Here is an 18,977-nt window from a genome sequence, read left to right as displayed (position 1 = left end):
CTGGTCCCACCACCGCTTACTGGCAAAGGTTCCACGTAGAGGATGAGGAAATGGAGCGACATGGACAGGCAGATGGAGCCCACGAGCCAGATGTTCTCCCAAGGGGGCATCCTCAGCAGAGACTGGTTTTCAGACAAGCTGCAGAACAAGGAGAGGGACATGACACATGCCTGTCCAAAAGGCAAACACCTTTGTTACAAGTGACAAAGACCATTCGGAGCTATGCTTTAATAGGATAGCGGCTAACTTGGCATTGCCCACTGACCCAATTCTTTTGAGTGAAGTTTCTACTGTGGCAAAATTAAAGAAGAATGCTCAAATGTAGGACAAACTTCCAATTTTAAATCTAGGCTTCCTTCGGCACAGATGATTTCAGTGGACTCCAAGATGCTCTCAATTGCCCTTGATGCTTAATGCTATTTTGGGATTTCCATTTTTGTCATGGGCTTAATTGGATGATACCATTTATCTCACTGCTAAAGAGCAAAAGCACCTTCCCTGTGGGCACTGGCGTATAGGGGCTCTGAAGTCCCTATTTTTGGCCTCTGCTGTCTCATAAAGAATGTGTGGTTAAACCCTCCCACTACTTCCTGGAGGTGATGACGACTTAAGCTTTTAAAACCGGTGCTGCTTGTTCTCTTTTCTTTCTGGGAGGGAGGAGCTTTCCTGAGATCCTCCATCAAGCAGGACACACAGTTCCCCTAGGCCCTGCCTGGCTGGGGGAGCTCTCGCCCCAGCCTGTGGAGGACTCACTGACCTGTTGAGGGCGTTACACATCTCTATGGTTACTAGAACAGACAGCGCCATTGTCATCGGGTACGGGGACTCAAAGATTGCACAATCCACTCCTTCAAAGTCCGGGTTGTCTTCTTTACACTGTAGGAAGTGGCTCTGCAACAAACACCCAATCAAGTTCCTGATCAGCCAAGTCCATTTCCAAGGTCCATGCCCCAGTGACACAGCAAATCTCAGAACACAGACCCACAGGAGATCTCAATCCATCCACCAGAGAAGCCCTGGTCCTTCAGAATAATCTTAGATGCAACTGTTTATTATTGCATTAAGCATTAAGATGATTTGGTAGGCACCAAAACCACAAAAACTCAAGGACAATCTTATGCTTTGCCTCTAAGGTACAGGAAAGAAAGGTGGATACGTACCAGTTGGTAGAAGGACACCCTCGGACCCCCGTCGGCAGCAATGAACCACCACGCGGCAGCACCCACAGTAGCAGCGCCAACGTAACCTGGTAACAGACACAGGCAGGGTTTGCAGCCCACAGCTTATACTGCGGGCTCTGCCTCACAGGCCAATCCCCCGCAGAGATGAGACCTGGTTTGTCGATGGCACTGGAGAGCTTTGCTGCCACTAGCAACTGCTCACTCACATCAGCCCAAGCAGCTAGACGGTGGGTCTCTGCAAGGAGAGGGGTGTCTGGTACAGAAAAACCAGGCAACTTTTCTTCCAGAGTTTATGAGAAAAAGGAAATACTGCAACTGGCAGGGACCTCGACGACAGCCATGCCTTCTCTAACTGGCAGCAGGTACACACATACTCTATGTAAGCCCTTGCTGTGTTGGCTCAGATCACAGCACCCAGGACTTTTAGGCAAACTGATGCTCCCAGGTGTACGCTTATTTGCTCTATCAAAGGCCTTACAGAACCTTTACGTGGAAATGCTGTCAGAGCAGTTAGTGCAGAACACAGGCAACATGCCAAAAACCCAGAGCTGATTCTGGGACCACCCTCCCTCCCAACCTATCAGTTCTGAACTCAACAAGTTTACTACAAAGCAACGGGGTAGTGGAGAACAAGGGACCGGACACCGTGAAGATGGTGCCGATGCAGCAGCACCCCCCACCACGACACAGGTGCACCCCCTAACCCGGCAGCTATGGGCAGGAATGAGAGAGCTGGTGCATGGGGACAAGGCAGCTCTACACACACCGATGTGGCAACTCCCAGCAAACAGGGAAAGGTACACGGAGACAGGGGTCAGCACACAGGTGTTTACAGCACACCAACACTTATGAAAATAAATACATGAAATAGATCTGTTTGCTAGACTTATTTCTGGGAGGGCACATGAAAAACCCAATGCTGGAGGGCAACTGACTGGCTGAGAACCTTCTCACGCTATGCCAGTGTCCTTTTTGAATTTTAAATCATGCGAACTTATTAAAACAAAACCAAAACACCTTCCTATGGAACCCCAGGGAAGTTATTTAAACTCTGTAGGCCTCACTTTTCTAAAGTTGGGGGACAAGAATCAGCAGCTGGGCCAAGAGCATGAAGTCTACAGAAACAATGTATGTAGAGGAACATGACCTGTGGTCGAGGCTCCTGTGTGTTTACCAACCTCTGCAGATCAATGCACATCACCCTTCTCTACTCAGGGGGAGCAGGGCTTAGTTTCATAGCTTCGGGATGTAAGGCCTGACCCTGACTCACCCCTATATCCCTTTGCCCTTAGATTAAATCTGAAAATCTCATTCACAAAGGCCCAAGGGATAAGGATGCTAAAACAAGGGACTTTCCTGTAAACTGGACATACAGTTTACTGAACTCCATTTTTTGCTACCCTAATATGGGGATAGAAGAAAAAAATGTGTGTTAAGGGATGAATTTACAAAATCTTGGCTTATGAAGATTACGTTTAAACATCAACAACATAGGGGCGCCTGTGTGGCTCTCAGTTAAGCATCCGACTTCAGCTCAGGTCATGATCTCACAGCTTGTGAGTTCAAGCCTCGCGTCGGGCCTCTGTGCTGGCAGCTGAGAGCCTGGAGCCTGCTTGGGATTCTGTGTCTCGCTCTCTCTTGGCCCCTCCCCTGCTCATGCTCTTTCAAAAATAAGTAACATTAAAAAAAAATTTTTTTTAAATCAAGAATATAAAAAACTGTACTCACAGCCAATAGCTAGGTAACGGAAAAAGAGCCATCCGCTGATCAGTGGTTCCTTCGGGTTCCGGGGTGGTTTGTTCATGATGTCCAGATCAGGTGGGTTAAACCCCAGTGCAGTGGCAGGCAGGCCGTCTGTCACCAGATTGACCCAGAGCAGCTGGACAGGAATTAAAGCCTCAGGAAATCCAAGGGCTGCAGTCAGGAAAATACTGTTTCCACCCAAAGAAAGAGAAAGACCCCAAATTATTTTTGGCCACTATTTAAATAGCATTAGTACCCTCTCCTCCTCCCAAAATCAATGGACAGTAACAATGACTGCTTGAAATAACTTTTTTTGGCCATCATCAAACACTCAGTATACCTAATTTTGAGTTAAAGTAAAATGTTAGAAGGCCATAGTTAAACTCATTTCTATGTTCTAGGGTATCCTTCACCGCCCAAGACAGCCAAAGACAGCTCTCCAGTGAGCCAAATGAACCTCTACCTTCCTTCCTCTCACCTGGCCCTCCCTCCCGACTCCTGCACAAAGACCAAAGCTGCTGCCACATGAATAAATCTGGAAAACTGGTCATCCCAAGCCAATTTTAGAAAAAAGACTACAAGTGCTCTTTCGCAGGGACCCACCAGACAACTTCCCCCACATTCGAAGAGATGAGGTAGCGGATAAACTGCTTCATATTGTTGTAAATCGCCCGCCCCTCCTCGACAGCAGCCACAATGGTGGAGAAGTTGTCATCAGCCAGGACCATCTCAGAGGCGGTTTTAGCCACTGCCGTGCCAGAGCCCATGGCAATGCCAATCTCCGATTTCTTCAGGGCGGGAGCATCATTCACACCATCCCCGGTCTGAAAGGGAATGCGAGAACTGGTTTCTGCACACCTGTCATCACCTCACACACGCACCCCGACAAAGGCTTCACTGTCCTGAAGCAAGGGCAATGAATGGAGCCTTGGGCTTCTGGGCACAGTTAGAGAATTTTCAGTTTTACAAATTGGTGTCACAAAATGCACTTCACCTGGGAAACGTACAACTGGTGAATGAGCTTACCGAAGAGACTTCGGAGGGAAGTGGCACAAAGGGGACTTCAAATTCTTCTGTATTATTTTTTTACCAAACAAAACACAAAACCACCCACGCGGCAGTAAAGATGAAGCACATGTATCACACAGACAAATCTCAAGTACAATAGGTACACTATTCTAGGAAACTAGAACATGCCATTTACAAAGATCAGAAAAATACTAAATATCGTCTACAGATACAAAACTATCACTCCCATTTTTTTTAAAACTTTTACTGAACACCCAACATTCAATTCAGAAAAGTGGTTCCCTTTGAGAGAAGGAAGAACACCTGTTAATATATTCTTTCAAATAACACCTTTTAAAAAAGTTTCACAGACGAAAGCAAACACTCCACAACGTGAACTTGTCTGGGTGAAGAATCACACAAAGGGAAGAATCCCGGAAATGCCTCACCAATAAGCAGTTCTTAATGCTTCAACAGTACATCTAATTTCAGGTAGGGTTATCCAAAGATTGGGAATAGAAAACAGAGGAGTTCAGTCCTGAATCAATTTTTAGAAAACTTGAGAGAACATGTATACTTTAACCAAGACAAAGACTAGATATCACCACATATATTTCCCTGTGACTGATTCAGAAGGCATACTTCAACATCGTAAACTAGTCTAGAATCTTCCCTGAAGGTAATAATACATAGCATGCCAACTACTGGTTAACAGAACCCTAGAGAAACAGCTCTGATCATGACAAAAATCAAGATATTCCGAATTTGGGAGCTGTTACTAAAAATTTAACAGTCAAAATTACAACTTGCTGTATCTGTGTAGCATGAGTCCAAAGGTACTCACCATAGCTGTAATCTCATCAAAAGACTGAAGAAACTCTACAATTTTTGACTTGTGGGAAGGCTCAACTCGAGCAAAACAGCGGGCATTCAAGCAGGCATCTCTTTGGGCTGAAGGACTGAGCTCATCAAACTCCCGACCCGTAAAAGCCTTTGACGTCACATCCTCGTCCTGCCCGAAGATGCCAATGCGGCGACAGATGGCCACAGCAGTGCCTTTGTTGTCCCCTGTGATCATGATCACCCGGATGCCTGCTTGCCGGCAAAGCTTCACAGAAGAGGCCACTTCAATTCTTGGAGGGTCCAGCATGCCCACACAGCCAACGAAAGTCAGATTAGTCTACAGCAAAAGAATCATCTTACGTTAAAACAGGAAGTTCTAGTTTCTCCCCTAATGTAAAACAAGGACCAGTTATACATAAAGAGCAAAGGCCTCTCCCATTTTCCTATGGTAAATTCTGTAGCTGTGACTCTTATCTAAGATTAACATTCATACAGATATAAATCCAATGAGGAATAGTATTTCTTCCAATGAACCAGAAAGGAATAAAAAACATCACTACCTTCTTGAACCAAATCATCCTTTAACTTTCAGGATGATAATATCCTGAAAGGAAGAAAAAACCATACTAAGGAGTAAGAGCATTTTGATACTGGCCACTCTTATGGCCCAGAGGACCAGTTCTTCCTAATTCCTCTCGGTCAGTGCTTCAGGAAGTCACACACCCAGAATTAAAGAGTTCTACTATGAGCAGAGGAGTAGAAGAAATCTCTCAACTTGGATATTTTGACCTTCAGTAACTAACGAATGTTTAAAAAAAATATTCCCTATTTTTAAAACATCTTAATTTACTTAAGAGTTGCAAAATCATTTTTACAAGTTTCTTTAGCTCAAGTCTGGACTTTCCTACCTCGAAAGCAACAGACCTGTATTAAACTGTTAACTAGGCATGCTGGAAGCAGCACGCTGAATTAGAATGGTGGGGCATTTGGCCTGCAGAAAAACAAATAACCACACCTCTTTCTTGGCAAAAGCAAGACTCATTTGACCTTTTACTGAAGGAGCGCTGTTTGAACACAATGAGTGTGCAGGGTGTGGGGGAAGGAGCATTTTGTTAGCTAACCTCATATTTGATAAAGTTGGCAGAGTCCTCAAGGTTCATTTCTTCTCTTCTCAGTGGGTTGTCATGAGTGGCCAGAGCCAGGCACCGCAGTGTGTCGCTGCCACTACCCCATTCCCTGATGACAGACATGACCTTCTGTTTGACTCCAGGGGTCATAGGGACTTTGGTACTTCCAACCCGAATGTGGGTGCACCTGTCAATGACACCTTCGGGAGCGCCCTGGAAATGTTACAGATTTAGATCAGGAACTGTACTTACTGGGCTCACCCAGGATCCTAATCCTGGAAAGAACATCTCAACTGCAATCTGCTGTACTTGCCTTCACAAACATTTTGCTCATCGATGTCCGGCTTGGTTTGTTTGGTGTACAATAAACTGACATTGATTTTCTATCGCGTGAAAACTCGAGAGTAAATTCTTTTTTCATTAACTGCTTTATGACCTGAAAAGAGAACACGCATGGAATACTACTGGGTAACAATTATCTGAATATTTTTTACTTGGTCAACAAATGTTCACTAAGCGCCTATTCTGTGACAGGTGCCGGGGTTTAGCCATGGACAGCGAACAAGTTCTCACCCTCATGAAGTTTAAACTTGCCCTCTCATTTGGGAAAGACACACTAGAAGGTAAATGCACATATAGTAAATGCTATGGAGGAAAAAATGTTTAGATAAGGCGAGGAAGGGAGATAGAAAATTTGTGTATGTATAGGTTGCAATTTTACATAATGTAGTCAGAAGAAGGCAGAGTTTGAGTAAAAATGTGAAGGATGTGTGAGCTGAGAGTGCCGAAGTGCAGGTTGGCATGACCTGGCATGTTCAAGGAGCCTCCGGGCCATATAGCTGGAAGAGTCGCAAGAAAAAGAGAAGTGTAATGGCGGGGGGGGGGGGAGGGGGGGTAGGTGTGGGAGGACAGAAGCAGGTTGTAGGACTTTGAAAGTCACTTTAAGGCAATTAGCTTTTATAGCAAGTGAAAATGGGAAGATGATGGAGGGTTTCAGGTTCTCGCAGTTGAAGGGGGACAAGGAGCACCATTTAGTACAAATAATCTAAGAGAGATGATGGCAACCGTGGGCAGGAATGGTTGGTCCACAGCACTGCTGCCCCACTGAAGTGTCTACTGTGATGGAAATGTTCTTTGGGAGCTGTTCATGTAGCTGTCCTATGTGGCTACTAAGCACCTGAAAAGCCATTGTTCTCTTTATTCTAAATAGCTTTAGGGAGCCTGCACATTAGACGCCAGCACACTGACCTCATGGAAGTAACTGAAGCTCATGGAAGAGCTCATGGAAGTAACTGAAGACAGAAAAGGTTGAGGACTGGGCTCTGGGGCCTCCCCACCCCCGGTCATATGTGTAAGATCCAGCCAAGGAGTTGGCAGAGGGATGGGAGGGAGGAGAACAAGTGAAGGAATGTTTCACAGAGGGAGAGACCAACAGCTCAGGTAAATGAGGACTGAAAATGACCCTTTGGATTCAGACACTGTTGCGTTGTGTACACAACCATGTTATCTACAACATACACTGTACCTTTTTAACAGTAAAAAAAATTTTTTTAATGTTTATTTTTGAGAGAGAGCATGAGTAGGGGAGGGGCAGAGAAAGAGGGAGACACAGAATTTGAAGCAGGTTCCAGGCTTAGCTGTCAGCACAGAGCCCGACGCAGGGCTCGAACCCACGAACTGTGAGATCATGACCTGAGCCAAAGTTGGATGCTTAACCCATTGACCCACCCAGGTGCCCTACACTAGCCTTTCTAATTTTTATACCTTTGATTTCTTTTTCTTGTCTTATTGGATTGACTGGGGCTGCTGGGACAATACTGAATAGAAACATTGAGAGCAGAAAATTTTTTGTAGCTACTAAGTATGACATTAGTACAGACTCTGTGTAAATATACCTTCAACTTGAAGACAGGTTTGCTGAATTGTTTTTGTTTTGTTTTTGTAGTTTATTTTGAGAGAGTGAGCAAGTCAGCAAGGGATGGGGAGAGAACCACCACAAGCAGGCTCCACGCTCTATCTCACAAACTAAGATCATGTCCTGAGCTGAAATCAAGAGTTGGAAGCTTAACCGACTGAGCCACCTAGGTGCCCAGGTTTGTGGAGTTTTTATCATGAACACAAATTTTACCAGATGCCCTTTCTACATCTACTTAAATGATCTTATGGTTTTCTGTCTTTATTCAATTATGTGAATTACACTGATCCTCCCCCATCCCCCACTCAGATATAAAGCTAGTAAGTGCAGAAATCCTCAAGAACCTCAGCATCCAATGTGGGCAGTGATGAGTGGACAGACATCTGTGGGTTCTCTGCCAGGCTGGGTGGACTATGGTCATCCTCTCAGCCAGAGCTGCCTCAAGCAGAAAAAAGACCATCACTGAATTCTGCATTATTTGACTCGTATGTATTTACGTGTTTAGTTTTAGTGTTTAGCATTTTCACCAAATGCTCTATAAAGACTGAAGGAATGTGTAGTGACTCTTAGGTGTAGATCTAGGCACCAGATACATTCTGGGTGGAGAGAAGAATACAGCCATTTCTAACAGCATCAGGATAGTCCACTAGGCCTTAAAAAGCTGGGTTCTGCCCACTTCCTCTCTGAACTACAACAGGTTTCTGCTTTCTAGGGGCCAGAGACTGGCATGAGTTCGGATCTGGAAATTTTCGGTGAAGGAGCCCCCATGACAGTCATTACTGATCTCCTCGCTCAGCTGCTGACAAAAAAATGAGGCAGCCATGGATCAAGAAATGGCTTAGTCTGCAGACAAGAGAACAGACAGCCTTGCCCTTACGTCCCGTCAAAATGACAGTTAATACACTGCTTGTAAGCTCCATACTACTTGTTTCCCTTTATCGAGTGGTTACAGGTCTAGAATCAAACAGTTCTAACCCTCAGTCTCTGTGCCCAGGACCCTTGTGACTATGAGATTGCTAATGGTGGAGTGTGGATCATGTCACAGCGGGGAGGGCCTTAATTCTGGTGTGAGCTTTGTTTTCTTGATAATATAAAGGAGATAAAAGGATGCAAAGAGAGGGTGCTAGAGAAGGAGTCCAGTTCTGCCTCACCCTGTGAAAACTATGCTCATCACTGCAGGCCTCAGTTTCCCTGTCTGTGAATGCCAGACTGGACTAGATGGACCCTTTCACAGCCTGACATTGGTGTGCTCACCAAAATGCTTAAAAAACTTGACCGGAGGGGCATCTGGGTGGCTCAGTCAAGTGTCTGACTTCGGCTCAGGTCATGATCTCACGGTTTGTGAGTTTAAGCCCTGCATCGGGCTCTGCTTTGGCATTGTAGAGCCTGCTTGGGATACTCTCTCCCTCTCTCCCCTCCTCAGATTGCACATGCACGCTCTCTCTCACAAAATAAACTTAAAAAAAAAAAAAAAAAAAAAAAAAAAAAAAAAAGAACTTGACTGGAGTGCACTGGAGAAAATCAGAAAAGTGAAACAAGAGAATACATTAAAACAGCTACTTTGAGAAATTTTACTAGAAAAGAAAAGAAGCAGAGTGCTAAAGGGGGAAACAAAAAAAAAGTTTTAAGATAAAAAACATACTACTCTGTCCTGTGCCGATGAGGATCTACCAGAGATGGAAAATGGATAGTGCAGGAGAGAGAAGTCGGGACTCATGGCACAAAGGGCAGGGGGGTTCTGACAGGAGCAAGGATGACAGATTGCTCATGGTGCCACGGGAGAGGAGGTAGAGCTTACAGGTGCAGACAGCTGCGTATGGAAATTATCTAGTGATTGCTTCTATTTTCTTGGTCAGACAGGTAGCCAGATCATTGTACCAGAGAGCAAATGAGAGAAGGAGATGCCGCCAGTTTGAGGAGAAGGTATGAATCTACCTAGTTGTCCAAGAGGACGGGGAACGAAAGGCAGTGCACACAACACCCCACGCTTCAATACTGACCGAGTTGCAGGCATTTGCTCTTTCTATTTTAGAAAGACCCTTCAATTCGGTATCAAATACATTCATCTTCTCTACTAGGCAAGTGAGAGCAGTCTCTGTAGCTTCCCCAACTTTTTCATACACGCCCTTCGCCTGTATTGGTTAAAAGCATAAAGTGAAAAAGCAGTGAATAAGTTTTTCATCAATAAAGACTTCCCATCAGAGGAGAGCTTGTCTTTCGTTGCACCATTATTGTCGGGGCTGTTTTTATCCTACTCTGGAGCAAATGAGGCAGACAAAAATACACTCAAAGCACATTTTATCTTATTCTAATAACGATATTTTTTATTTCCTTTAACTATGAGAAGCCAATAGTCATAGTATTAATTCAAACAACTTTCAAATAGTATGTGAAATTGCATGTCATTATTTATCATTCTATAGAGTTCACATTCAGGTTCTGATGGAGACTGGCTTGTCTTTTAGAAACCAGTGGGTTAATCTGTAAGTAAAAAGGGAGGAAAAAAAGGTCTACTGTTTAAATTTTACATTATTTTATCATCATCATCATCATCATCATCATCATCAAAACAGCCCTCTAAGTCTCAGCTCATCCTCAAGGATATAATACTACCCATCTTAAAAAACAAGATTAATACCCTCTACTTTCAGGAAAACCTTTCCTCTCCTAGGTTTTCTTCACTTTTGGTAGCCACACTACAAGCCAAAGGGAACATCGCATACATCCTCTTAGTTTAAAAGTGACTGCAACACTCAGAGGATATATGAAAGGCTCTCGGCTTTGAGTAGGTCATGCTGACTCGGATAAAATGGAAAGAGGAAATAAAATCAGAAACCGTTACTTTCCAGAGGAAGGAAGGCTGGATTTTCATTCCACCCACCCCACCTTTGAGCTAGAATAGCCAGGTCTACTTTCTCATTTATGAGGAGCCTTACCTCATTGTAATCCAATGCAGAATCATTACAAAGAGCACAAATTGTTGCCAATTCCACAAGACCATCATATTGATGACATTTCACTGGTTTATCATCTTTATGCCTATCAAAAGAAGAAAAACACTTTTAGAGCATAATGTGGTCATCTCTATTGATTTTTATTTAATTTGTAATATAATTTTGTGGGCAACAGCCAGGCAAGTATTCAAAAGAATCTGAGTGATGGTTCTTAGAAATCTGATGCTGGAGACAACAGAATGTGTCTTTGATATTAGGAATCAACCAGTAAAGACCAGAAGTTCTTAATTAATGAAATTCTTCCACCACAGGTATCAATACAGAACAAACCAGCTGAAAAATTAGGCTCTAAAGCAGAGCTAAATAAAAATGAAAAAAGTCACTGACTTATAACCTGTTTTCTCTTAAATCTATACAAGTACCAAACTGCTACAACGGATCCTTTAAATGATAAGGTGGGTTTACTCACACTTCTCCAATAGGTGCATATGTTGACCCAGTTATGGTAAACTCATTAAGGGAACAAGTATCCCCCTCAACCTTGTCCAGAATGAACATCTACAGAAAAAAAAGCGTCAAGTGTTTAAAATGTGCCAGAAAAAAATAATCTCTGCTAAGACAAAAAGCATTTCTCATGGAAGAAAACAATTTTAATGAAACTTATGAACTGAACCTCAGCATCAGATTTTTCCTTATTCCAACTAGATGCTATTTAGGATTGCCTCCCCCATCCATCCAAGAGTCTGAAAAACAGTATCACAGAGGTGCTGAATAAATAAACAACAGGGGCACCAAAGACACAGAAGACAACCCACATGAAATCTAAGTTATGAGGACTCCAGGTCATTCAATTCCAAAGACACAGCAGTAGTCTTCAGAGGACTCCGAATTCCCAATTTCAAACGGCTGGCTGAGAAAGTAATATTAGGTAGTCATGCCTGGGAGCTAATAGTAAAAGCCTGGGAAGAATAAACTCACATTTCAGAGCTGCATAAACATTCCCTGAGTAAAATAAGACAAATCACTTCTCTCCTCCTTCCCACTTATTTTTATTGTGGCAATAGCTCATTTTCTATGAAGCTGCATAACTCCATGTGCACAGTAAGGAGCCTGCAGAACTGACTGAACTGACATCACCAAGGCAACACAGACAGAAGCATGCTTAGGAAAGGATTCTTAATTTTACAGTGACATGAGCTAGTTTCTTAAAGATCAGGTTCCCCCAGCCCCCCTCGGTTTGCTTTTCAATCATGATTTAGAAGCCCAGTTTGGAAGACTCAGATTTAGACTTGTGTTTTCATGCAAATTGAAACTATAACACCTTCTCATAAAACACAGAACAAAAACACAAAGTGCTACTTCAACTATACTTTATGGTGCCAAAATGCCTCTGAAATATGAACAATTAAGACCATGACCAGGGGCGGCCGGGTAGCTCAGTTGGTTGTCTGACTTGATTTCAGCTTAGGTCATGATCTTGCCATTTGTGGGATCAAGCCCTATAGCCAGGCTCTGCACTAACAACTTGGAGCCTGCTTGTGATTTTCTCCCGTGCCCCCCCCCCCCCCCTTATGTGCGCGCTCTCAAAACAAATAAAACATTAAAAAAGAAAGAGGAAGGAAGGAAGGAAGGAAGGAAGGAAGGAAGGAAGGAGAGAGTGAGAGAGGAGAGAGAGTCAGAAGAAAACGGGGTGCCTAGGTGGCTCAGCCAGTTAAGTGTCTGACTTCAGCTCAGGGCATGATCTCTCGGTTCGTGAGTTCAAGCCCTGCACTAGGCTCTGTGTTAACAACTCAGAGCCTAGAGCCTGCTCCAGATTCTCTGTGTCTCCCCCTCTCTCTGTCCCTCCCCTGCTTTTACTCTGTCTCTCTCTCAAAAATAATAAACATTAAAAAAATTTTAAATATATAATCAAACCATTTACAATAATTTAAAACTACTAAACTCAAGTTTAAAAAGAGCCACGTAGTGCTTTAAGGTATCTTTTCAGAGAATCTCAACTCATATTCAGTAACAAAATCAGCTCATGCTTATTTTAAAGTAACTTTTTTTTAGGGGCGCCTGGGTGGCTCAGTTGGCTAAGCATCCAACTTCGGTTCAGGTCATGATGTCACGGTTCATGGGTTCAAGCCCTGAATCGGGCTCTGTGCTGACAGCTCGGAGCCTGGAGCCTGCTTCGGATTCTGTGTCTCCTTCTCTCTCTGCCTTTCCCTCACTAGCACTGTCTCTCAAAAATAAACATCAAAAAAAAAAAAATTAAAATAACTTATTTTTGCCTCACAAGATTTTTGCTTGTTATATAGGACAAACTTTTAAGTTCTGAAAGTTTTATCTTTTTTTTTTTAATATATTTTTTTAAAGTTTGTTCATTTTGAGAGAGAGAGCATGCAAGCAGGGTAGGGGCACAGACAGGAGAAAGAATCTCAAGCAGGTTCTGCACTGTTAGCGCAGTGCCCAATGCGGGGCTTGAACTCATGAACTGTGAGATCATAACCTGAGCTGAAGTTGGAATGCTTAACCGACTGAGCCACCCAGGTGCCCCACATCTCTCTTTTTTTTTTTAAACTCTACACCCTACACGGGGTTCGAACTCACAACCCCAAGATCAAGAGTCACATGCTCTACTGACTGAGCCAGCCAGGCGCCCAAAAAGCTTCATTTCAAAAGCTACTTAGATATAAATTAACCCTGGAACGGAACTAGAGCCATGAACAACACGTCTTTTTTTTTTTTTTTAATGAAATTATATAAGAGGATTTAAAACTGTGATGACTCCTGATAAAAAAGGTTCTAATTCAAACATGCGCAACCAGTGTTAAATGAGGAAAAGATTCATGTCCAAGATCACATGCAGCAGTATCAGTGACGCCTACATTTTTTTCTAACAGATACAACAACTAAAAAAAGGAAGCTTGTCAAATGGCTCCTTCCAAATATGTTTGACATTTTACAGAAGAGGAACAAAGGACCAGAGAGGTTAAACAAGTGCTCAAGGTTATATAATTATTAAGTGGAAGACAGAGGACTAGGTTTAACTACCCATCTCTCCTATAAAAAACCCAACTTTACCCTTTTTTTACCCTTTTATTAGAAGCTGTGTGACCCCCCAGACATATCACTTAACTTCTCAGGGCCTGAGTTTTTAAACTTCTTGAGCAGGATTACCAGGATTCATAAAGTCACAATGTGAAAAACTAAGTACACTAAGCAACATCATAAGTTGACATTATTACCACACACCATGTCATTTCTTTAATGATACCGTTTAAAAAAGTGAAACTTTCAGTTTATACCACGGTCCAAAATATTCTAAAATATTCAGAATTTTAGTTTACGTTAAGTAAATCTGAATGCAAGTGGGCATGGTAGATTACAAGTAAACCATTTAGGAACTGCATGATGAAAGTATTTCTAAGTCAAGGGCAGTTATGCAACCTGCTGCAAGAAACCTCCCATAGAATACAGATTAGCATCAGCTTTCTGTCACAGAGGTACAACAGAACAAAGAGGCAGGCTACGCTATTTAATGGAAGAAAACATCTTACACCAGCTAAGAGAAAATATAAAAACAAAAATCTTTTATTACAGACTCTGTTTTATTCTTAGTTTGAAATCTGATTTGCTCCCACAGTTTGAAATTAGTTGGCAACTAGCTATTAGCCAATTTACACCTTTTCTGGTTCCAAGGAATGAAAACCTAGGTAAACCTAGGTAGCTGAGTCAAACCCTGCTTATTACCACATAAGAGACAAAACACCTGTCCATTCATTCTAAATTGGGGTCTGACTACACAAAGATTGGGGGGGGGGGGGGGTTGTGTATCTAAAAATCATCATGAGTTTCAATTTGGCAAGATAAAAATTCCAAGGGTTTAATTGTATTAGAAGAAAAATGATTTCTAATATGAAAAAATATTATCCAAAACCTGGAAATAAGGCCAACAGGATATCCACAGTCCCTTCAATGTCATTCAGAAGCATTACTTTACAGGCTCAAAGATTAGTATTCTAGAAATATAAAACACTGTTCCACTGTGCTATTTATTTATTTAGAGCTCGTTACTTACAGGAAGTTGTGGATACTCCTACAGGAAAGACAAACTGTAGTTTCACTGCCCTAGTGACTACTTTTTTAAGAAGTTTATTTATTTGTTTATTTTGAGAGAGTGCAAGCATGGGAGAAGAGCAGAGAGGGAGAGGGAGAATCCCAAGCAGGCTCCGCACTATCAGTGCAGAGCTGGACGCGGGGCTCAAACCCACAAACCGTGAGATCATGACCTGAGCCGAAATCAAGAGTGGCAGGTCACTTAACCAACTGAGCCATCCAGGCGCCGGTGCCCTATAGGATATTAACCAGTTTTTGTAATCTAACATATAGCAATTCTATTCTAATACTGAGTACTTCCTCAAATGCTCTTTGTAATCAGTTTTACCATTTTACTGATTCTCTCAATATTTAACAAGCCAAACAGGATCTTTGGTGTCCACTCAGTATTTTACAAATTGTGTACCTTTGGGAAAATTATACTTTCACTTGTATAAAGTTGTTCAAATAAAACCTAGGGAAAGAACTTAATTCAGCTGTATCAGTATTTCTGTAGTTATTACTTTTCTAAGGGCAAGTTTAAACAGTTTCTTATTTTATCCCCCAAGTGATGGTCAAGACAACCTAAGAAAGAAGGATGAACATAGAACAAAGCAATTATTTGTGCCTTTCAAGAAAGCATGTCTCATCCACTGTGTTATGAAAACACAAGTTAGAAGTTTAGCTAGGCTGGTAGGTAGGGAACTAGCCGCTTTACAGAATTCTCTTAAGGCTGTTTCAGTAACATACATGCACTCAGTGATGGAGCAGTCACCTAACACATTTACAGCCCGTCTATAGTTACCTTCCCCAGTGTAAATACGTTAACCATGCAGATACCCTTATTTCATGAATTAGTTTTAGGAATTAGAGGACTAAATTCCTTTGAGGCATCAGATTACCTTGGGTTAAGGCTATACACACAACCCTATTTGTTTAAAGTACTTTAAAAGGCCTCAAATTACAAATCCAAGGTTTTGATGACATGAGGGCATATTCTTAGGATGAATCAATAACCACCAGCAGCAAAGAGTCTTAAATCACTCCCACTTACCCTGCACACTGACATCTGGTTCGTCGTAAGCGTACCAGTCTTGTCTGAGCAGATAACAGAAGTACAACCAAGGGTTTCCACAGAAGGGAGACTTCGAACAATGGCATTTTTCTTTGCCATTCTGCGAGTTCCAAGAGCCAGGCAGGTGGTGATGACAGCAGGCAGACCTTCAGGAATGGCCGCCACAGCCAGGGCCACCGCAATTTTAAAGTAGTAAATAGCACCCCTGATCCAGGAGCCTCCGTGAACTGGGTCATTGAAGTGCCCAATGTTTATGATCCAGACTGCAATGCAAATAAGGGATATGACTTTGGAAAGCTGCTCCCCAAACTCGTCTAGTTTCTGCTGGAGGGGTGTTCTCTCCTGTTCTGTTGCCACCATCTCATCCCGGATCTTGCCGATTTCTGTGTTAACTCCAGTCGCCACCACCACTCCCATGGCTTTGCCAGCAGCAATGTTTGTTCCCTACAACAGAAGTAGAGGAAACTGATTAGAAGAGTAACACTGCACCCGACTTAAACACCGACTAGTGAACTCAGAACAGTTTACTAGTCTGTGGGTATTTATTAGAGCACCCAGACACTCTCATATTCTGCTGGGCCTTCCAGTGGCTGCTGCTACTCCGAGAACTAGCCATCCAACCTGGACAATGCAGGCAGCATGGTCTGGCTCTTCTTGTTTCTCATTTCATGCAGTTCCTACTTGCCCAGGGAAGTTCCACCCTGACCACCCGCCCCTGGAAACTCTATTCATAATATTGAGCCTGGCTTGCAGACTGGCTTTGGGCTGGAACAGGGCTCTAACCCCTCTGCGTTCCTGACTCTTCAAACTCCGTCCGGCCCTCAACCCTAAGCATTCTCCACAGCTGGCTCCAATAGCTCAACCTCCCTGCCCCCACTGTGATCACCTATAACAAGCAGGGCCACCAGCACCGTGAGCTACCTTGAGGACCTCCACTCAAGCACTGGCATTCAGAAATCATGAAATCAAGTAGGAGCACTCTCTTCCCACCCCACTTTACTTCCCCGTGCTGGTGTGATACAACTTCATGATTTTCACTGTAATCCTATAGCACTTGACTTACTAGGAGTGGCTAGGCTCCCATACTAACCCGTATACAAATACCTACCATTTGAAGTATTTTAAATGCCAAACAAGCAAAGCCTATCAATTTCTCAACTTTTCATTTCAAAAAAATTGAACAGAAAAACTGGTGTACAATGAACACCCGTTTTACTTTTCACCCAGACTCACCTCTTATTATTGTTGCCACATTTGCTTACTTTCTAAACACGCACCTTTTTCCTGTGATCTACATACTGATATCATCCACATCATTTAAAAACATCTTTATAGGCTAAGCCTTTCTCACACAGATCTACTTTTCTAGGTATACAGATAAAGAATTTAAAGGTGTTTGACCTGATCTTTACATTTGACAAAGTACTTACAGAAAACAGCATGTTCTTCTTATCTTGGTTGACGGCCCGTGGGTCTGGCACAGGGTCAGTGTGCTTGATGACAGACACAGACTCACCTAAGCAGGTTGAGAGAAGGAACCATTAGATCCGTGCCATCCACATGTAGAACCTGGACCCTCACTCATTAAACTGCTAGCACTCTCAGGAAATAGGATAAAAGACCCCATCTGCTCAAAGGAGGTGAGCTAGTAAAACTTAGAAACTAACTTCAGAGCAAAGAATGTCAGGATTAAAATTAGTACAATTTCAAAATGAACTTAATTTTGAAATAAAATCCCAGTCAACTGCCTTTATTTCCCACAGTAACTATTCAAATCTAGTCTGTTTTCAGGTATCAATTTTATACTCTAATACTGTGAATATGTATTTATATTTATTTGTTGTAGTTGCACATACACACTAATACTTCCAAAAAAAAGGTGAACATATATTCTTAACACACTAAAAAACTAGATACATTATATTACGTAATGAGGAGCATCAATGGGAAACCTGTTCAATAATGTCAGACATGAGAAATGAAAACACAGTTTTAGAAATATCTGCATTAGTGATGAGTGATCAGACCATTCTATTTCAATAAAACAAAACTGAAAAACATCAGCAGTTGCACTAAAAACACCACATGGTATATAAAGGACGACTTCTTACAACTTTTACAATGTCTCATTGAATTTGGTTTCAACTTTACTTAACATCACTTATGAAAATAACTGGGGTCACTCTGAGTAATGCAAAATATGGCTCCAGTTATTAAAACTGGAACATGATTATTTTAACAAAAAACATTTAAGAGATTCTATGAAAAGTTTTAAAAGTTAATTATTTCTATGGGCACACGATGAAAATTTTATATGCACAACCTAATCAGTTTCCCAACATTTTATGGCTTAATCAGCTTTCAGCTATTGCTGCTAATGGGAGTTTTAGTAAATAAGCTATTCATAACGAAACAATAAAAAACAGAGCTCAGGCTACTCACAATACTACCTCCCATTACTTCAGCTGCTTTACAAAACTGATAATCAGATAAATCTTGATTACCTTTGGATTTTATACTCTATTTAATTCAGGTTAGCATTGTGTCTGAGTTAATCTTCTGACCACCTTACTTCCAGTTAATATGAACCCTCCCCCCTAGACTGTACCTTTATCAAACAAAAATGGAAAAATGTTCCAAACAATCTCAGATCTAAACATGCAAACTTCAGGCAGTAAAACATTCACCATTTTGGAAGGTGCTAGCTTTTGTTAATTCTACATTTGATCATTGCCAAGTATGATAGATGCAAGAGTAGCATTCCTCCAATGAAAAAAATTACAGCTCTGGAGCCTTTTTTTCCTGCTTGGAAAAAGAACACTAAGTAATTCATTTTCCACAAAAGAGAGAGACAACACTTCAACCTGAAGATTACTGCCCTTGCTGGGCGCTTGGGTGGCTCAGTCGGTTAAGTGTCCGACTTTGGCTCAGGTCATGATCTCGGGGTGAGTTCGAGCCCCGTGTCGGGCTCTGTGCTGACAGCTCAGAGCCTAGAGCCTGCTTTGGATTCTGTGTCTCCCTCTCTCTCTGCCCTTTCCCTGCTTGCATGCT

At 42.4% G+C, this 18,977-nt stretch overlaps 1 protein-coding gene across 2 annotated transcripts in view; it reads right to left on the bottom strand.

Annotated features, from left to right (window-relative positions):
* Positions 1-18,977, bottom strand: part of ATP2A2 (ATPase sarcoplasmic/endoplasmic reticulum Ca2+ transporting 2) — a 58,049-nt gene that overhangs the window by 4,727 nt on the left and 34,345 nt on the right. For both annotated transcript variants that reach the window (XR_009604075.3, XM_060612252.3), the window contains exons 7-19: positions 17,357-17,442; positions 15,906-16,370; positions 11,241-11,329; positions 10,754-10,856; positions 9,818-9,949; positions 6,216-6,338; positions 5,897-6,115; positions 4,777-5,112; positions 3,528-3,748; positions 2,910-3,112; positions 1,161-1,246; positions 758-891; positions 21-138 (exon numbers count right to left, since the gene is read on the bottom strand). Coding sequence is in view for 1 of the 2 variants with exons in the window: in XM_060612252.3 (XP_060468235.1) it covers positions 21-138; positions 758-891; positions 1,161-1,246; positions 2,910-3,112; positions 3,528-3,748; positions 4,777-5,112; positions 5,897-6,115; positions 6,216-6,338; positions 9,818-9,949; positions 10,754-10,856; positions 11,241-11,329; positions 15,906-16,370; positions 17,357-17,442 (2,315 nt within the window). In the remaining variant the exon portion in view is untranslated. The remainder of the gene's footprint in view (positions 1-20; positions 139-757; positions 892-1,160; positions 1,247-2,909; positions 3,113-3,527; positions 3,749-4,776; positions 5,113-5,896; positions 6,116-6,215; positions 6,339-9,817; positions 9,950-10,753; positions 10,857-11,240; positions 11,330-15,905; positions 16,371-17,356; positions 17,443-18,977) is intronic.

The sequence above is a fragment of the Panthera onca genome, chromosome D3 (assembly GCF_046562875.1).
Source record: "Panthera onca isolate mPanOnc1 chromosome D3, mPanOnc1 haplotype 2, whole genome shotgun sequence".
NCBI classification, from domain to species: domain Eukaryota; kingdom Metazoa; phylum Chordata; class Mammalia; order Carnivora; family Felidae; genus Panthera; species Panthera onca.
The sequence above is the reverse complement of the archived record's forward strand: the minus strand, read 5'-3'. Positions and strand labels throughout refer to the sequence as shown.